Source organism: Bombina bombina, chromosome 2 (assembly GCF_027579735.1).
Source record: "Bombina bombina isolate aBomBom1 chromosome 2, aBomBom1.pri, whole genome shotgun sequence".
NCBI classification, from domain to species: Eukaryota; Metazoa; Chordata; class Amphibia; order Anura; family Bombinatoridae; genus Bombina; species Bombina bombina.
The window spans coordinates 185,656,890-185,677,687 of NC_069500.1; the positions used below are offsets into that span (position 1 = coordinate 185,656,890).

At 39.6% G+C, this 20,798-nt stretch overlaps 1 protein-coding gene across 2 annotated transcripts in view; it reads right to left on the minus strand.

Moving 5' to 3' along the window:
* Positions 1 to 20,798, minus strand: part of AGGF1 (angiogenic factor with G-patch and FHA domains 1) — a 137,816-nt gene that overhangs the window by 72,653 nt on the left and 44,365 nt on the right. For both annotated transcript variants that reach the window (XM_053701382.1, XM_053701381.1), the window contains exons 4-5: positions 8,027 to 8,158; positions 6,974 to 7,162 (exon numbers count right to left, since the gene is read on the minus strand). In XM_053701382.1, coding sequence (XP_053557357.1) covers positions 6,974 to 7,162; positions 8,027 to 8,158 — 321 coding nt within the window. The remainder of the gene's footprint in view (positions 1 to 6,973; positions 7,163 to 8,026; positions 8,159 to 20,798) is intronic.

Consider the following 20,798-nt stretch of genomic DNA (forward strand, 5'->3'; position numbering starts at 1 on the left):
AGATAAATTATCGTCTGCTCCTTCTTGCTCCACCGTATTTAAAACCGAGCAATCACGCTTTCTTTGAAATGCTGGCATTTTGGATAAAATATTAGCTTTGGAATTATCCATTACTGCCGTTAATTGTTGCATAGTAACAAGCATTGGCGCGCTAGATGTACTAGGGGTCGCCTGCGCGGGCATAACTGGTATTGACACAGAAGGAGAGGATGAAGAACTATCCCCACTACCTTCATTTGATGAATCATCTTGGGCAACCTTATTAAATGTGACAGTACTGTCCTTACTTTGTCTGGACGCCATGGCACAATTATCACATACATTTGAAGGGGGGACCACCTTGGCCTCCATACATACAGAACATGTTCTATATGAAGGTACAGACATGTTAGACAGGCTTAAACAGGCTAATAATGCAAAAAAACACGTTTTTAAACAAAACCGTTACTGTCTCTTTAAATGTTAAACAGAGCACACTTTATTTCTGAATATGTGAAAAACTATGAAGGAAATATCCAATCTTTACCAAATTTTTACCACAGAGTCTTAATGCTTTTAAAGTATTGCACCCCAATTTTCAAGCTTTTAACCCCTTAAATGAGGAAACCGGAGCCGTTTAATCAATTAACAACTTTAACCCCACTACAGTCCCAGCCACAGCGTTTGCTGCAACTCCACCTGTCCCTGGGGGTTATACGATACCAATTTAAGCCTTCTAGGAACGTTTTCAATGATCACCAGACCCTCTCACATGCAGCTGCATGCACTGCATCCAAAAGAAACTGCGCAATTATGGCGCGAAAATGAGGCTCTGCCTACTATAGTGAAAGGCCCTTCCTGACTGGGAAGGTGTCTAAATGACTGCCTGGCGTCTAAAAACGTTCCGCACACTAAAAGTTTAGAAATATCACTTCAAACTTCATAAAAAAGAGAAATAAAGCAATCGATTTAGCCCACAAGAGTGTCAACCAGTGTATAGCCCATAATAAGCCTGCATTCTGTTAAGAGTCTAAGAAAATGGCTTACCGATTCCCAAGAGGGAAAATGACAGTCTTCTAGCATTACACAGTCTTGTTAGAAATGGACTAGTCATACCTTGAGCAGAAAAGTCTGCAAACTGTTCCCCCCAACTGAAGTTCTCTGGGCTCAACAGTCCTGCGTGGGAACAGCAATTGATTTTAGTTACTGCTGCTAAAATCATACTCCTCTTTTAAACAGAACTCTTCATCCCTTTCTGTTTTAGAGTAAATAGTACAAACCGGCACTATTTTAAAATAACAAACTCTTGATAGAAGAATAAAAAACTACAACTAAACACCACATACTCTTCATCTCCGTGGAGATGCTACTTGTTCAGAGCGGCAAAGAGAATGACTGGGGGGCGGAGCCTGAGGAGGGACTATATGGACAGCTTTTGCTGTGCTCTTTGCCATTTCCTGTTGGGGAAGAGAATATTCCCACAAGTAATGGATGACGCCGTGGACCGGACACACCAATGTTGGAGAAAGGGTTATTGCATTGTGTTTTTATTATACATTTGTTGATGACTCATATACAAGGTCACCCCAGTAATGCGGTCACAGCACAAAGGAATGTAAACATTGGGCTCCATGTACTAAGCAGCGTAAACTGCTTTTGAGTCCTTGAGGGGCAGGTCCGCACGTACACGCCTGCTTCCCATAATGTAAGAAGCAGCGGTCAGACTGCCGCTTCTTATACCTCTGAGGTGGCGGATGGAAATCGACACGGGCACCTTATGAAGACGGGCTTATTAAAGGAAACTTTATTTTTACCTTTAAATTATTACAGAGTTTGTTAATTTTGGTAATAATAATCTGATTGGATGCTTTCATGATTTAGGATGAATTCTCTTTCTCTAGAACCAAGATTTGTTTCCAATTAACTTTTATTTTCAAATTTGCTTTGTTCCCATGATATTCTGAGCTGAAGAGATACCTAGGTAGGCATATGGAGCACTATACTGGGAAATAATGCTGCCATCTAGTACTCTTGCAAAACTGCTGACATAGTGCTCCAGAAATGGGCCAGCACCTAAGCATGTGTCTCTGCTTTTTAACAAAAGATTATAGGAAAACAAAGAAAAAATTGTTAATAGAAGTAAATTAGAAAGTTATTTAAAATCAAGAGCTCTGTCGGAAAATGTGTGTTTCATATCCCTTTAACTTGCTACAAATGAAATGCATCACAATTATAATCTAGACATAATAGAAGCACTCATGGGAAAACATTGCAAAAGAAATGCAATCTAGTTACCCCTTTAAAAAGTACTTGGGAATTAAAATAAAAGAATAAAACAGGAAGGAAAGTTCTCTATGGTGAGGTTAAATGATCTATAGTGTGACAAGGTATAAACAAGTCCTCCGGAAAACAAACACACAAAGAGCCTCCCACAGTCTACTCAAATGAAGGGAGAAAAAAAAAGTACACAAGCCAAACAATAATAATAATAATAATGAACACAGTGAAACGAACAACCACTTCCAGCAGTAACAAAACAAATGTACGGATAAGTCAGAGACCAGATAGGATATGCATGATGCCAAAAAAAAACATTTAAATTATTCATACAGGAATACAAAATACTATTAAAATATCTTTAATATCATCATGTTTGTTTTTTAAATAGGGCCTACATTTTATTTCTGTTGTTCTTATAAAAAAAGATCACTAACATATTATGGAATATTTTTCCATTAAAATGTAAAAAAGCCTAAAGTTATACTGTAACCAGCATGAGATCCCTATTTGTATACCATGTGTAAACTACCTGATAAGTATTCTCAATGGTGTATTGGTGAAAAGGGGCACACCCTCACAACAAAAACTATGTTGACTGATCACAGGAACATCTATTCGGATGCCGCAAAGTAGCAAAATGAGCTAATATGTATGCAATTTATGGAAAAAAGATATTTAACTAAACATTTTCTCCACAACCACATCCTATTGTAGAGCAAATTTAAGCATCCAATCAGGATGCTAGTTCCAGGACTTGCAAGGGAGCATGAATCTGGAATGTAAAGGCAGTCACTTTATTTCTTTACTATGAAATCTCACAAGAATCTAGTGGAATTTCATTATATGCAAAAAAACAAACAAAAAACAAACAAACGAAAAAAAAAACCACAAGATCAAAGAAGAGCAAAATGTGAACTCAGCACTGATGTTGCCGACTGGCTGTTCATTTTTTGCACTATGCAAATGACAGGAAGACGAGTAGCTGAAAGCAACTGCTCACAAAAAAATTAATCTGGTGAGATATTCTTTGTTTTAAATAAAGAAAAACCCAGGTGTACATAGTAAAACTTTCTTTCTTACAGTTACATGAAGGATAAATGAGAATTTATGTTGAGTAATATGTCCCTTTAATACAGTCGTTTAACTAACTTAAAGGGCCACTAAACCCAACATCTTTCTTTCATGATTCAGATAGAACATACAAATTTAAACAACATTACAATTTACTTCTATTATTTATTTTGCTTCATTTATTAGATATCCTTATTTGAAGAAAAAGCAATGCACATGGGTGAGCCAATCACATGAGGCTTCTATGTGCAGCAACCAATCAGCAGCTACTGAGCATATCTATATATGCTTTTCAGCAAAGAATATCAAGAGAATAAAACAAATTTGATAATAGAAGTAAATTAGAAAGATGCTTAAAATTGCATTCTCTTTCTAAATCATGAAAGAAAAAATGTGGGTTTCATGTCCCTTTAAAGGAACATAAAAAGTACAATAAATAATGTGTTCTAGCATTGCATTATTGCACTATTTCTTGCAACATAACCTGCTATGTGGTTAAACACATAAGTAAAGTCAGTTTCAGAACAGCAATGCATTACTGGAACCTAGCTGAACACATCTGGTGACTTAACGACAGTAGCAATCAATCAGCTCCAATTAGTGCATTGCTACCTAGGTATGTTTTTTCAAACAAAGGATACCAACAGAACAATGTCAATTTAATAAAATGATGAAGTACATTGAAAAAAAATGAATGCTCTGAACCATGAACATTTTGACTTATATGCCTGTATGTGTTACATTCAAATCAGAAGTAATTAGTGAAAATGAGAGTGATATAGTTAATTAAGTATATGTCCTTATTATAAACCGCATATGAAGTCCAACAAAGAGCTAGATTTATCAATGCTGAGGCGTACAGGGGCACGTATACGCGCCCCTGTACGCCTCAGCTCGCCTGTGGCGGGGCGAAATTACCCGCAGGTAATTAACATTGCACACGAGCGCAATTTTGCGCTCGCGTGCAATCCCGCCCCCTGCCCGCGCACAGCCAATCACGCGTGGGCAGGAGTCGTCAATCTCCTCGGTCGGACTCGACCAAGGAGATTGAATTTCGCCACAATAGAGGTGGCGTAGATGTTAGGGAAGCAGCGGTCTGGTGACCGCTGCTTGATAAATCACGGCGAGCAAGTTCTTGAGAGAACTTGCTGCCGTAGAGGCTTGATAAATCGAGCCCAAAATATCTTGTGGTCTATAGAAGTCTTCTTTGTTGTTTAGTGCATAGTAACTCACCTGATTTAATATGTCCTTCAATATAAATGTAATACATTGATAGTGAAGGAGATTCCTGTAGCGCTGTGCTTAGAGCTAGTATATCATGTTCACGCGAGCAGCCTGTTGGCACCGTTTTTAAGATAGAACTTTCACATATGGAATTACACTATTTAGTTGGACTTCATTTGCTTATAATAAGGACATATTATCACTGTTAATGTCACATTTTACACTTGTTAGTGATACTTTATTATACTTTATTAAGTAATAAGTGAACTGCTCACATATAAATAAATGATGCTTATATCTGATAAATGGGAATATGCTGCATCCAATCATCTGCCTTATATGTTGATCGGCTAAGTCAACTCTACCTTTACCAGAAGTTGTAAATCCAAATGAAGAGATCTTCAGACTAGCCATGTTTTCTGTCAAATGATGTACCTAAAGACAGGATGAATAATAAGCTCCCCAAACTATGAATAGTATCTCATTACAGGTATCCCTCAGTTTACGCCGGGGTTAGGTTCCAGGAGGAATGGTTGTAAATTTAAACCATTGTAAATTGAAACCCAGTTTATAATGTAAGTCAATGGGAAGTGAGGGAGTTAGGTTCCAGGCCCCTCTCAAAATTGTCATAAGTAACACCTAATACATTATTTTTAAAGGTTTGAAATGAAGACTGTAAATGCTAAACAGCATTATAAACCTAATAATATAGATTGCATCATCATCAAACTAAGTTTAATGAACAAAAAACGTTTTTTTACTTGCATTTTTCTGCAATCAGATCTCTGCACCTATTCTATGCATTTCAATCTGCAGTGATTAATAGGCAGTTAGGCACTCATCTCAAGCAGCTGGACAGGAAGATAATAGGGAAGTGGCTGCTAAATCTTGTTCGATAGGTCTTGTCTGATCTGTGTACACAGATCAATTTCAGGCTGTTAAACTAGCTTAAAGTGAATGTAAATTTTGATGCTAAAGTGCACGGTTTTTAAAAATTCGATTAAAAACAGGGGCACTTTAATTCATCAAAATTTACATTTCACTCCTGTTGTGAAAAAAAAACCTACCTTTTAATCTTGACAGCAGCTCCAGCTTCCTCCACCCGTCGCAAATCCTCTTCCTGGGTCTAAAATGAGGAATCAGGCTTCCTCCAATCACGGCTTTGAATCAGACACTGATTCACCCAGGGGGAAAGCCGTGATTGGAGGATGACCTATCCATCATTTCTGACATCAGAAATGGCTTGCAACGACCGGAGGAAGCTGGAGCTGCTGTCAAGTTTAAAAAGTAAGTTTTTTTCACTTTAACTTTGCTGAAACACAAGCGGACACCTACTGGTTATTTTAATTAGTGCACTGATTTTTAATGCATTTCAATAGCAGTCCCATGACTGAAAAAAAAGGTTGTTATTCTGAAACGGCTCAAATTGAACCGGCATAAACCGAGGGCCACCTGTACTTGTAAATTGTACTTTCAAGTTACACAACATTACATATTAGAGGTACATAGTAATGCTGCCTCCTGAAAACATTTGGAATAATTAAAGTTAAATGATTTTTCATTATTAAAAGTCTATAATGATTTTTGTATATAATTTCATAAGCTTTTATTAAATTATTGTGATCGACCTCTTAAATGTGTTACGAAATAAAGCTGTAATTAAAATTTTTAAAAAAAGGGCAAAAATATAAATGTTAACATTCCAAACTGTTCTATAATGGCACATTTTATTTTCAAAATGAGTTTCTATAGTGACGATAAGAGCAGCTTTAGCAAGCTGTTGCTAGTTAACAGGCCTGCATTCTGCTCAGGACTGGCTTGGCACTACACCTGGTGTGGGAGATTAACTATGTGTTTATAGTTAGCTGCAAGCATTTATCTAAAGCATTAGGGCCATGTGCGTATTTATGCCTAGGAGTAACTGCTTATTGTGGTGCAACGCGGTTGGAACACCGACTACAAGCCAGACCTTCTCTCCCAACATCAGTGCCTGACCTCAAAAATGCTCTTTTGGCTGAATGGCACAAATTCTCAAACATATATTCCAAAATCTTGTGGAATGTCTTCCAAGAAAAGTGATGGCCCATGTCACTGAGCAGAGTACTATATTATAGCTTTATTATGTCCAGTGTTGCTAGAGGCTCCTAAGAGGAAAGTTAGCTGATAAAATATTCTATCAATGTTTCCTTCTTAAGATGTTGCACAGACGTTTCTATACTGGGAAAACTCAACTTCCTTGTTACCAGGATAATCTATAATCTGCTACTGCAAAATCAGAAAGAAACTGGTAAGGAAAATTATAATAGGCTTCATCTATTGCATGTAACACTTTAAACTAAACTATATTCAGTATGAGTATAATATCTAAAGCTTAGTATTAACTATATGTTTATGTATTATAAATCAATAATAATCCAACCTTGTCTTCACTGACAGAGCTGCATAATTGCTCACGGTTTTTCTTCCTCCCCCTTTTTGACTTCAATGGCTGTGGGTCTGTCCCATTGTAAGACTGAAGGTCCACTCTCGAATGAAACTGGTAGCGGCCACTTTCCACATCACAGTAATAATATATACCAGTAGTGGGGTCATAATGTAGCTGGTTTTCCTTGGAACAAGAAAAATAATATACAAACAAGCAAATTCATCAGAACACAGCCCCAGCAGTGTATTGTAGTGAAACTACTTAATGCCAAGATCTGCCCCATATGCATGCGTCTGGTGCCAATCTCTGTGATAACATGGGTGCTAGTTGCCAAGTATGATCCAGGAATGGAACATAACTACCAATCAGCACCAGGGATGTGGGCATGTGCAAACAGCACCAAAATAGAGGTAACAAAAAAAAAAAAAAAAAACAGGCCCAAGCATGTAATTGGATCATGTATGTATGTATGTATGTATGTATGTATGTATGTATGTATGTATGTATGTATGTATGTATGTATGTATATATATATATATATATATATATATATATATATATATATATATATATATATATATATATATATATAAGCTCCCAATATTCCTTCTACAGAGACCCTTTGATTACTTATTTTAAAACGAGGGAATTATCTCCGATTTATAAAAATCAATATGACAACATCTTTAAACCATAAGTTTCAAGGGCATGAAATTTTTTTTTATATAATATACCTGATTTTTTAACAGATAAAGTGTGGTACTTTGCTACCCTTGAGATTAGATAGAACAATTTTTTGTGATAAAATAGGTTTTATAACTATTTGAATGTACGAAGATTTCAGGACAATGCGATTCATTAATCAGGAAATAATTGGCGTTTAAATGCTTAATAGAAACATCTTGTTTTAAATGCTGCCTATTGTAAGGATCTGGGGGGGGGGGGGTTACGTGCAGGGGAGAAATCCATAATGTAAAAACTTTTAAACCCAGAAAATACCTTTTTCTTTTATGTAGGAGTTTGAATATGTTATATGAAAAAACATACCGAGTCATAATAAAATCCAGTGCTGTGATCATAATACATTCCAGAGCTTTCATCATATGTAAATCCTGTCTGTGACACTGCAGCTTCTGCAGTTGCTCTTAAGCTGTCAGCTAGAGATGTGCCCTCCTCTACCTTACACAAAGAGAAAAACATAGAAAACATTAAAATCAACAAATTATAGATTTCAAATTTATTTATTTTTAGCTTTATGAGATATAAAGGATCATATTATTAGTTTATAACTAAACCACATATTCCTACCAATATCCAAGCAAGCTTAGTAATGTATTGCAAATTCTGTCAGTTAGAAAACAAATGACATAGTTAATGTCCATTGAGTCATGATAGGAAGGTTTACAGAGGTTCAGCAAATTATCAGTATTTTAGCCACTAAAGCTGATTCTGTTCATTCTATAATCAAATTATAATGGTCGTCATTTCCCCTACATTTAGCCAGTACAATTGCCATTGCCAGCTAAGTACTTACTATATGAAGACAAAACAACTTAGGAAGCAATTTCTTTAGAAATATACATACAATTACAAACACATACAGGTATAAATATATATTGTAACAAAAAAAACAGATATATGTAGAAATATTTATTTATAAATAAATAGAACATATGTAAAGAACATTGGAATGTGAAATATTCATATTTCCATGTCAGGTTAGCAGACTTGAGAATATGCGATTGGGTTTGTGCAAGATTAGTGTTTTTTTCCCACTTTTTTCCCATTGACTTCTATAAAGGTAATATGTGAACGTGCACATGATATTCTAAGTTCGGCTTTTTGTGCTCAAGTGAAAACAGTTTACTTTCAACTCTTTATACGAGTGCAACTCGACAAGTGCAAAAAGCTTATTTGCAGCACAATTAACGCTCGAGCGGGAGCGTTAATTAGTGCTCCACTTGTAATCTGGCCCTTAATAAGTAAATGTATCCTTTTTTCCCATACCGTTTGCCTAGTATAGTGTTAATGCGATTTAGCTTATGCTGCTATGTTACTTATGGAGCCAGTTAAAATATTGGTAAACATTATAAAGCCATCTACTTCCTGGTCAGAAGTATCGCATCACAAACTCAAAGATACTGTTCTATAGGCTGGATCCTATAGCTGTTTTTGTAACTAGCACCATAATGCAAAATTCTGTATAGAGGATTTAAATTAATTTAATACGGCCATTTTGCTAGCACTATTTACAAAGTTTTGCACATCAAGAGCAGTTCTGGAATATATCCCTTGCAAAGCCTAGAATAATCCATGTCACTGTTCTCTTTTGCTCTGATCAATTAGGAACAGGTGTAAATGTGCTCTGACCTAAACCATCACTGTGTAGAATGTTGAAGGACCAGGTAAATTTCCCCATACATAAGTATAATGGATACATCCCAGACACTGGAGAAAATAGAATAAGCACAAGGGCATTTTATTGCGATAACAAGCAAAATAATGAATTTTACATTTTAAATTTACTTTAAAATAATTTCCCTTTAATTAATACTAGGCTAACAGGTTTTTTTAAGTCATGTTTTATTTATGAATTGGAATGATTCACATTATATAAAATGAGTAACAATTTGAGGTTAAGATATTAAGAAAAAAAAATTCTATCACAGTTGGTTTGGAAAATCAATAGAGAAAAAAAAAATTGGACAACAATAACAAAAACTATGCAACCATCTTATGTTGAATCAACAAAGAAAGGAAATTAGTTTCTACAGTCTTGTTTCTGTAGGATGTACATGAAAATGTATTATCGATTGACAATGAGATAATACAGAAGCAGTTTATTACATGTGAAAAGCTGCTTTTTAATGTAAAGGATGGATGTCCAAACAAATTAGAGACAACACATTTTCCAAAAAATAATAAAAAAAACCCCCATAATTTATGCTTACCTGATAAATTTATTTCTCTTGTAGTGTATCCAGTCCACGGATCATCCATTACTTATGGGATATTAACTCCTCCCCAACAGGAAGTGCAAGAGGATTCACCCAGCAGAGCTGCTATATAGCTCCTCCCCTAACTGCCATTACCAGTCATTCGACCGAAAACATGCAGAGAAAGGAAAACCATAGGGTGCAGTGGTGACTGTAGTTTAATGGAAAAATTACCTGCCTTAAAGTGACAGGGCGGGCCGTGGACTGGATACACTACAAGAGAAATAAATTTATCAGGTAAGCATAAATTATGTTTTCTCTTGTTAAGTGTATCCAGTCCACGGATCATCCATTACTTATGGGATACCAATACCAAAGCTAAAGTACACGGATGACGGGAGGGACAGGCAGGCTCTTTATACGGAAGGAACCACTGCCTGAAGAACCTTTCTCCCAAAAACAGCCTCCGAAGAAGCAAAAGTGTCAAATTTGTAAAATTTGGAAAAAGTATGAAGAGAAGACCAAGTTGCAGCCTTGCAAATCTGTTCAACAGAAGCCTCATTCTTAAAGGCCCAAGTGGAAGCCACAGCTCTAGTAGAATGTGCTGTAATTCTTTCAGGAGGCTGCTGTCCAGCAGTCTCATAGGCTAACCGTATTATGCTACGAAGCCAAAAGGAGAGAGAGGTAGCCGAAGCTTTTTGACCTCTCCTCTGACCAGAATAAACGACAAACAGGGAAGACGTTTGTCGAAAATCCTTAGTTGCCTGTAGAGAAAATTTCAGGGCACGGACTACATCTAGATTGTGTAGCAGACGTTCCTTTTTCGAAGAAGGATTAGGACACAAAGATGGAACCACAATCTCTTGATTGATATTCCTGTTAGTGACCACCTTAGGTAGGAACCCAGGTTTAGTACGCAGAACTACCTTGTCTGAATGAAAAATCAGATAAGGAGAATCACAATGTAAGGCAGATAACTCAGAGACTCTTCGAGCCGAGGAAATCGCCATTAAAAACAGAACTTTCCAAGATAACAACTTGATATCAATGGAATGAAGGGGTTCAAACGGAACCCCCTGTAAAACATTAAGAACTAAGTTCAAACTCCATGGTGGAGCAACAGTTTTAAACACAGGCTTGATCCTAGCTAAAGCCTGACAAAAAGCTTGAACGTCCGGAACTTCTGACAGACGTTTGTGTAAAAGAATGGACAGAGCTGAAATCTGTCCCTTTAAGGAACTAGCGGATAAACCCTTTTCTAAACCTTCTTGTAGAAAAGACAATATCCTCGGAATCCTAACCTTACTCCATGAGTAACTCTTGGATTCGCACCAATATAAGTATTTGCGCCATATCTTATGGTAAATCTTTCTGGTAACAGGCTTCCTAGCCTGTATTAAGGTATCAATACCTGACTCAGAAAAACCACGTTTTGATAAAATCAAGCGTTCAATTTCCAAGCAGTCAGCTTCAGAGAAATTAGATTTTGATGTTTGAAGGGACCCTGGATCAGAAGGTCCTGTTTCAGAGGTAGCGACCCAGGTGGACAGGATGACATGTCCACTAGATCTGCATACCAAGTCCTGCGTGGCCATGCAGGCGCTATTAGAATCACTGATGCTCTCTCCTGTTTGATTCTGGCAATCAATCGAGGAAGCATCGGGAAGGGTGGAAACACATAAGCCATCCCGAAGGTCCAAGGTGCTGTCAAAGCATCTATCAGAACCGCTCCCGGATCCCTGGATCTGGACCCGTAACGAGGAAGCTTGGCGTTCTGTCGAGACGCCATGAGATCTATCTCTGGTTTGCCCCAACGTCGAAGTATTTGGGCAAAGACCTCCGGATGAAGTTCCCACTCCCCCGGATGAAAAGTCTGACGACTTAAGAAATCCGCCTCCCAGTTCTCCACTCCCGGGATGTGGATTGCTGACAGGTGGCAAGAGTGAGACTCTGCCCAGCGAATTATCTTTGATACTTCCATCATTGCTAGGGAGCTTCTTGTCCCTCCCTGATGGTTGATGTAAGCTACAGTCGTGATGTTGTCCGACTGAAACCTGATGAACCCCCGAGTTGTTAACTGGGGCCAAGCCAGAAGGGCATTGAGAACTGCTCTCAATTCCAGAATGTTTATTGGTAGGAGACTCTACTCCTGATTCCATTGTCCCTGAGCCTTCAGAGAATTCCAGACAGCGCCCCAACCTAGTAGGCTGGCGTCTGTTGTTACAATTGTCCAGTCCGGCCTGCTGAATGGCATCCCCCTGGACAGATGTGGCCGAGAAAGCCACCATAGAAGAGAATTTCTGGTCTCTTGATCCAGATTCAGAGTAGGGGACAAGTCTGAGTAATCCCCATTCCACTGACTTAGCATGCACAATTGCAGCGGTCTGAGATGTAGGCGTGCAAAGGGTACTATGTCCATTGCTGCTACCATTAAGCCGATCACCTCCATGCATTGAGCTACTGACGGGTGTTGAATGGAATGAAGGACACGGCATGCATTTTGAAGCTTTGTTAACCTGTCTTCTGTCAGGTAAATCTTCATTTCTACAGAATCTATAAGAGTCCCCAAGAAGGGAACTCTTGTGAGTGGAAAGAGAGAACTCTTCTTTTCGTTCACCTTCCATCCATGCGACCTTAGAAATGCCAGTACTAACTCTGTATAAGACTTGGCAGTTTGAAAGCTTGAAGCTTGTATCAGAATGTCGTCTAGGTACGGAGCTACCGCAATTCCTCGCGGTCTTAGTACCGCCAGAAGAGCACCCAGAACCTTTGTGAAGATTCTCGGAGCCGTAGCCAATCCGAATGGAAGAGCTACAAACTGGTAATGCCTGTCTAGAAAGGCAAACCTTAGATACCGGTAATGATCTTTGTGAATCGGTATGTGAAGGTAAGCATCCTTTAAATCCACTGTGGTCATGTACTGACCCTTTTGGATCATGGGTAAAATTGTCCGAATAGTCTCCATTTTGAACGATGGAACTCTTAGGAATTTGTTTAGGATCTTTAAATCCAGGATTGGCCTGAAAGTTCCCTCTTTTTTGGGAACCACAAACAGATTTGAGTAAAACCCTTGTCCCTGTTCCGACCGTGGAACTGGAAGGATTACTCACATTAATAAAAGCTCTTGTACGCAGCGTAGAAACGCCTCTTTCTTTATTTGGTTTGTTGACAACCTTGACAGATGAAATCTCTCTCTTGGGGGAGAGTATTTGAAGTCCAGAAGGTATCCCTGAGATATTATCTCTAGCGCCCAGGGATCCTGGACATCTCTTGCCCAAGCCTGGGCGAAGAGAGAAAGTCTGCCCCCCACTAGATCCGTTCCCGGATCGGGGGCCCTCAATTCATGCTGTTTTAGGGGCACCAGCAGGTTTCCTGGCCTGCTTGCCCTTGTTCCAGGACTGGTTAGGTCTCCAGCCTTGTCTGTAGCGAGCAACAGATCCTTCTTGTTTTGGAGCAGAGGAAGTTGATGCTGCTCCTGCTTTGAAATTCCGAAAGGAACGAAAATTAGATTGTCTAGCCTTAGGTTTGGCTCTGTCTTGAGGCAGGGCATGACCTTTACCTCCTGTAATGTCAGCGATAATTTCTTTCAATCCGGGCCCGAATAAGGTCTGCCCTTTGAAAGGTATATTAAGAAATTTAGACTTGGAAGTAACGTCAGCTGACCAGGATTTTAGCCACAGTGCTCTGCGCACCTGAATGGCGAATCCGGAATTCTTAGCCGTAAGCTTAGTTAAATGTACTACGGCATCTGAAATAAATGAGTTAGCTAACTTAAGAGCTTTAAGCCTGTGTGTAATCTCATCTAATGGAGCTGATTCAAGTGTCCCTTCCAGAGACTCAAACCAAAATGCTGCTGCAGCCGTGACAGGCGCAATGCATGCAAGGGGTTGCAATATAAAACCTTGTTGAACAAACATTTTCTTAAGGTAACCCTCTAACTTTTTATCCATTGGATCTGAAAAGGCACAGCTATCCTCCACCGGGATAGTGGTACGCTTAGCTAAAGTAGAAACTGCTCCCTCCACCTTAGGGATCGTTTGCCATAAGTCCCGTGTGGTGGTGTCTATTGGAAACATCTTTCTAAATATCGGAGGGGGTGAGAACGGCACACCGGGTCTATCCCACTCCTTAGTAACAATTTCAGTAAGTCTCTTAGGTATAGGAAAAACGTCAGTACTCGACGGTACCGCAAAATATTTATCCAACCTACACATTTTTTCTGGTATTGCAACTGTGTTACAATCATTCAGAGCCGCTAACACCTCCCCTAGTAATACACGGAGGTTTTCCAGCTTAAATTTAAAATTTGAAATATCTGAATCCAATCTGTTTGGATCAGAACCGTCAGCCGCAGAATGAAGCTCTCCGTCCTCATGTTCTGCAAGTTGTGACGCAGTATCTGACATGGCCCTAACATTATCAGCGCACTCTGTTCTCACCCCAGAGTGATCACGCTTACCTCTTAGTTCTGGTAATTTAGCCAAAACTTCAGTCATAACAGTAGCCATATCCTGTAATGTGATTAGTAATGGCCGCCCAGATGTACTCGGCGCCACAATATCACGCACCCCCCGAGCGGGAGATGCAGGTACTGACACGTGAGGCGAGTTAGTCGGCATAACTCTCCCCTCGTTGTTTGGTGAAATGTGTTCAATTTATACAGATTGACTTTTATTTAAAGTAGCATCAATACAGTTAGTACATAAATTTCTATTGGGCTCCACTTTGGCATTAGCACATATAGCACAGATGTCTTCCTCTGAATCAGACATGTTTAACACACTAGCAAATAAACTAGCAACTTGGAAATACTTTTCAAGTAATTTACTATAATATGAAAACGTACTGTGCCTATAAGAAGCACAGAAAGAGTTATGACAGTTGAAAGTTAATAAACTGAAAGGTTATAGCATCAAATCTTTGTAAAAAACACAATTTTAGCAAAGGCTTGTTCCCATTAGCGAAGGATAACTAACCCTGATAGCAGAAAAAAAAGTTACAGAAATAAACGTTTTTTATCACAGTCAACTACAATCTCACAGCTCTGCTGTGAATGATAACCTCCCTCAAAACAAGTTTTGAAGACCCCTGAGTTCTGTAGAGATGAACCGGATCATGCAGGAAATACAATGAGCTTCTGACTGAATTTTTTGACCTCCCCCTCACACACAACAGTGAGAGAGATCAGTAAACTGTCATAAATTAAATAAAACAACTGCCAAGTGGAAAAAATAATGCCCAAAACATTTTATTCACCCAGTACCTCAGAAAATGAAACGATTTTACATGCCAGCAAAAAACGTTTAACATAAATTAAGTGTTATTAAAGAGCCTGTTGCCAGTCCCTGCAAATTAGGCTAAAGTCTTATGCACACAGTATAATTCCAGTGAAGTGCCATTCCCCAGAATACTGAAGTGTAAAATATACATACATGACAGCCTGATACCAGTTGCTGCTACTGCATTTAAGGCTGAGTTTACATTATATCGGTATGGCAGAATTTTCTCATCAATTCCATTGTCAGAAAATAATAAGCTGCTACATACCTCTTTGCAGATTAATCTGCCCGCTGTCCCCTGATCTGAAGTTTACCTCTCCTCAGATGGCCGAGAAACAGCAATATGATCTTAACTACGCCGGCTAAAATCATAGTAAAAACTCAGGTAGATTCTTCTTCAAATTCTACCAGAGAAGGAATAACACACTCCGGTGCTATTATAAAATAACAAACTTTTGATTGAAGGTGTAAAACTAAATATAATCACCATAGTCCTCTCACACATCCTATCTAGTCGTTGGGTGCAAGAGAATGACTGGTAATGGCAGTTAGGGGAGGAGCTATATAGCAGCTCTGCTGGGTGAATCCTCTTGCACTTCCTGTTGGGGAGGAGTTAATATCCCATAAGTAATGGATGATCCGTGGACTGGATACACTTAACAAGAGAAATCTACTACTCATTTGAAATGAAAAACAGAATTTATGCTTAGCTGATAAATTTCTTTCTCTTGTGATGTATCGAGTCCACGGATTCATCCATACTTATGGGACATTCTCCTTCCCTACAGGAAGTGGCAGAGAGAGCACCCACAGCAGAGCTGTCCATATAGCTCCTCCCTTAGCTATATGGACAGCTCTGCATCACAAGAAAAAGAAATTTATCAGGTAAGCATAAATTCTGTTTTCTCTTGTAAGATGTATCGAGTCCACGGATTCATCCATACTTATGGGATACCAATACCAAAGCTTTAGGACACGGATGAAGGGAGGGACAAGACAGGGACCTTAAACGGAAGGTACCACTGCTTGTAGAACCTTTCTCTCAAAAATAGCCTCCGAAGAAGCAAAAGTATCAAATTTGTAAAATTTGGAAAAAGTATGAAGCGAAGACCAAGTCGCCGTCTTACAAATCTGTTCAACAGAAGCCTTATTTTTAAAAGCCCATGTGGAAGCCACTGCTCTAGTAGAATGAGCAGTAATTCTTTCAGGAGGCTGCTGGCCAGCAGTCTCATAAGCCAAACGGATGAAGCTTTTCAGCCAAAAGGAAAGCGAGGTAGCCGTAGCTTTTTGACCTCTCCGTTTACCAGAATAAACAACAAACAATGAAGATGTTTGACGGAAATCTTTAGTTGCTTGTAAGTAGAACTTTAAAGCACGAATCACATCAAGATTGTGCAACAGACGTTCCTTCTTTGATGAAGGATTAGGAAGAAACCCAGGTTTGGTACGCAAAACCACCTTATCTGCATGGAAAACTAGGTAAGGTGAGTCACACTGTAAAGCAGATAACTCAGAAACTCTTCGAGCCAAAGAGATAGCTACTAAAAACAAAAAACTTTCCAAGATAGAAGCTTAATATCTATGGAATGCATAGGTTCAAACAGAACCCCTTGAAGAACCGAGTTTAGACTCCATGGCGGAGCAACAGGTTTAAATACAGGCTTGATCCTGACCAAGGCCTGACTAAATGCTTGAACGTCTGGAACATCTGCCAGACGTTTGTGTAAAAGAATAGACAGAGGAGATATTTGTCCTTTTAAGGAACTAGCTGATAATCCTTTCTCCAATCCTTCTTGGAGAAAGGACAAAATTCTAGGAATCCTAATCTTACTTCATGAGTAACCCTTGGATTCACACCAACAAAGATATTTGCGCCAAAACTTATGATAGATTTTCCTGGGGGCAGGCTTTCTAGCCTGAATCAGGGTATCAATGACCAACTCAGAGAAACCACGCTTTGATAGAATCAGGCGTTCAATCTCCAAGCAGTCAGACGCAGAGAAATTAGATTTGGATGCTTGAACGGACCTTGGATTAGAAGGTCCTGCCTCATTGGCAGAGTCCACGGTGGAACAGATGACATGTCCACCAGGTCTGCATACCAAGTCCTGCGTGGCCACGCAGGCGCTATCAGAATCACTGAAGCTCTCTCCTGCTTGATTCTGGCAACCAGACGTGGAAGGAGAGGAAACAGTGGAAATACATAAGCCAGATTGAAGGACCAGAGCACCGCTAGAGCATCTATCAGTACCGCCTGGGGGTCCCGGGACCTGGATCCATAACGAGGAAGTTTGGCATTCTGTCAGGACGTCATCAGATCCAATTCTGGTGTGCCCCATAGCGGAGTCAGCTGGGCAAATACCTCCGGATGGAGATCCCACTCCGCCGGATGAAAAGTTTGACGACTTAGGAAATCCGCCTCCCAGTTCTCTACCCCTGGGATATGGATTGCTGAGAGATGGCAAGAGTGATCCTCCGCCCATCGGATTATTTTGGTTACCTGCATCATCACTAGAGAACTCCGTGTTCCTCCTTGATGATTGATATAGGCTACAGTCGTGATGTTGTCTGACAAATCTGATGAATTTGGCCGCAGCTAGCTGAGGCCACGCCTGAAGCGCATTGAATATCACTCTCAGTTCTAGAATGTTTATCGGGAGGAGAGATTCCTCCCGAGACCATAAGCCCTGTGCTTTCAGGGATTTCCAGACTGCACCCCAGCCTAGCAGGCTGGCATCTGTCGTTACTATGAGCCACTCAGACCTACGGAAACACATTCCCTGAGATAGGTGGTCCTGAGACAACCACCAGAGAAGAGAATCTCTGGTCTCTTGGTCCAGATGCAGTTGAGGAGATAAATCTGCATAAATCCCAATTCCACTGTTTGAGCATGCATAGTTGCAGTGGTCTGAGGTTTAGGCGGGCATAGGGAACTATGTCCATTGCCGCTACCATGAGTCCGATTACCTCCATACACTGAGCCACTGATGGCCGAGGAATGGAATGAAGAGCTTGGCAAGTGATTAAAAGTTTTGATTTTCTGGGGGGCGGAGCCAACAGCCGAGCAGGGAAGACGTGCTTCAGAGAGCTCCTGCAAAGATTTAATTAAAATACAGGCAAATTGCAATCTATCCTCTGTAATTTGCCCCAATCTTAATAGGGAACAAGCAGGACTGCTCTTGCACTATTGGTAAATCGTTTACACTTTTCTCAAATCAGTTATCCATCCTATTTATCATTGCTGAGAAATTCCTGGGCCTTTGCGGCCTGCTAAAACTATGGCGGCAGATATGGAGGTGGGCTATGCAGCTATTTACCAGGCATTGTGGCAATTTAATCTACAACTTGATGCTGGTTATGCATATCTATCAGCCTGTTTAAGGTCCATTATGAAACAGCAAGAGATCCCGTCGCAAATCGGAAGAGACAGTTCAAGATTTCTAACTAGCAAAGAGCAACAGTTTCCACAAGAACAACCGATAAGTGAGATGGCGGGAGATCTTTTTACTAGAACAACCTACATCTTGGAGAGCACTGCTCTACCGCATGATAATTATGGAATGGAGGCTAAAAGAACTGTACATGCTCAAAGCAAGGGTAGTGCACTGGTGCAAGTGTTTGGGGACTTATGTTCTCAAGGAGAGTATTTGTATTCACAAGAACGCACCATCCTTTACACATCCTGTGACACTGTGCCTATGGAACTGTTTTCAGGGTCACTTATTACAACGCACTTGGCAGAAATGAGCAGAGGGACGGAGGTTAGTGCTGCAGCTGTCGAGGAGAGTGGCAGAGCTGCGTTGTACAACGCTGACAGCTCACAACGCTTCATTGCAGTGCTGTGGCCACAGAAAAGCTTCACTCCGCCCGTTAGACAGAGACTTTCGCCTATAGCTGATCTGAGTGACCAACAGGTACGGCACATCAGGGGCTCAGACCCCACCACATACGAGGATTTTATTGGATCCTGCTATCTACAGACCCAATTTGTCAAATCTCATGCTGTTACCTGCATCCTATACAGTTTTATACTACAACCTGAATTGGGCTTTCCCTCAACTCGCTTTACAAAGGCTGGAGTAGGGTGAATATGACTAGTGTCGCAGAAGCCTCAACCATCCGCTACAACATCAGGCTTCCTCTCAGTTGTGACTCTTAATTGTTTATGAGTGCCATATGTAGCAGACACTGCACTGATCTTAGGTGCCTTCTGACGTTTGACCATATTGAATTTCACCCGAATCCCCTCCTGATATAATAAATCCTAGACTACTCTTGATGACTGTTCCCACTTACATAACATCAGGAGTACCTGTCTGATATTCTACTTGAAAAATTAGGTTGAAATAGGACATATTTGTGCCCATAATAGACCTTAACATATATGGGATAGGCTTAGTTTCTGTTTAGCTCACAGGAACAGGATTCAAGCGCATACCACTTATTGTTTACTGATAATTCTTATACTGTATGCCTGAACTGCTCTTTCACCAGCTATCTGTTTTATGTACCCTCAATAGCCTGTTACATGTTCCCCTAAGCAAAGATATCCTAGTTGTCTCCTATATAATCAATATTGCAAAGCAAATTACCTTACCGCTATGTTACTAAGTTCCATACTGGAGCTATATGTATAATATTTAATACCATCTCACTGAGTGTTTTGTGTCACTCCTTAGCACCTGCTGCTAGTTTGACAGTGATAATATTACAGTGATTTCTGAATTTAACTGTGAGTTAATTACCAGGGTATGTACCTATTCTCATATTATACCTTAAGTTGTAATTGCATATGCTTTTAGGTTTGTCTTAACTAACCCTTTAGTTCGTGAGGTACTGTTATAACTATAATCTTATGGGAAGCATAAAACACCTAGTTAATATTAGTAATTCACACACATCCTTTGTTTTACATATTAAGCAGCTATTTTGTCAGTGGTACATTCTTGAATATGTGTTTGAGATCTTTTACTGCACAAACCAAGTTGTAATATTGAACTTTAAACTCATGACAGGCTAAGAGTGATAACTATTTTGTTTGTAAATATTCCTATAAATTTAGATTATTTGCCCCCCATATTATCTTTGATATTATTCTATCAGCAAATGACTACATTATAGCCCATATTTACATGCTGTTCATTACTCCCAATGTATTTTTACTTTTTATCTATTCTAAATATTCCCGGGCTTCTTCTCTATGGAGCCGCTAGCTCCCATGACATTTCTTTGCAGACTGTATCTCCCCTCATCCTTTCCCGCTCTTTGTCTGCGAGAGGGACATATCCACTATCCCCTAACCGTCCCTGTCCAGTGGTGACAATATCCCTGGGGGAGATACTACATAAATGCTCCAATAATGATACATGGGTCTCATCTTAACCAGGCTAGAGATATTCCTACCCTTTCTTGATACCCATTACAAACTACATTTAACCCCCGTATAGCGCAGTCTTACACGCCACACGTTATACAACGATAAATAAGTGTCCCTGTTCATTAACATTCTTATGGTCTTCCGCCCCCCCACTGTAGTTGACCATAGCTATTTATATTGCTATTATTATTATTTCCATCAAATAATTTAAGTATGCTATAATATTG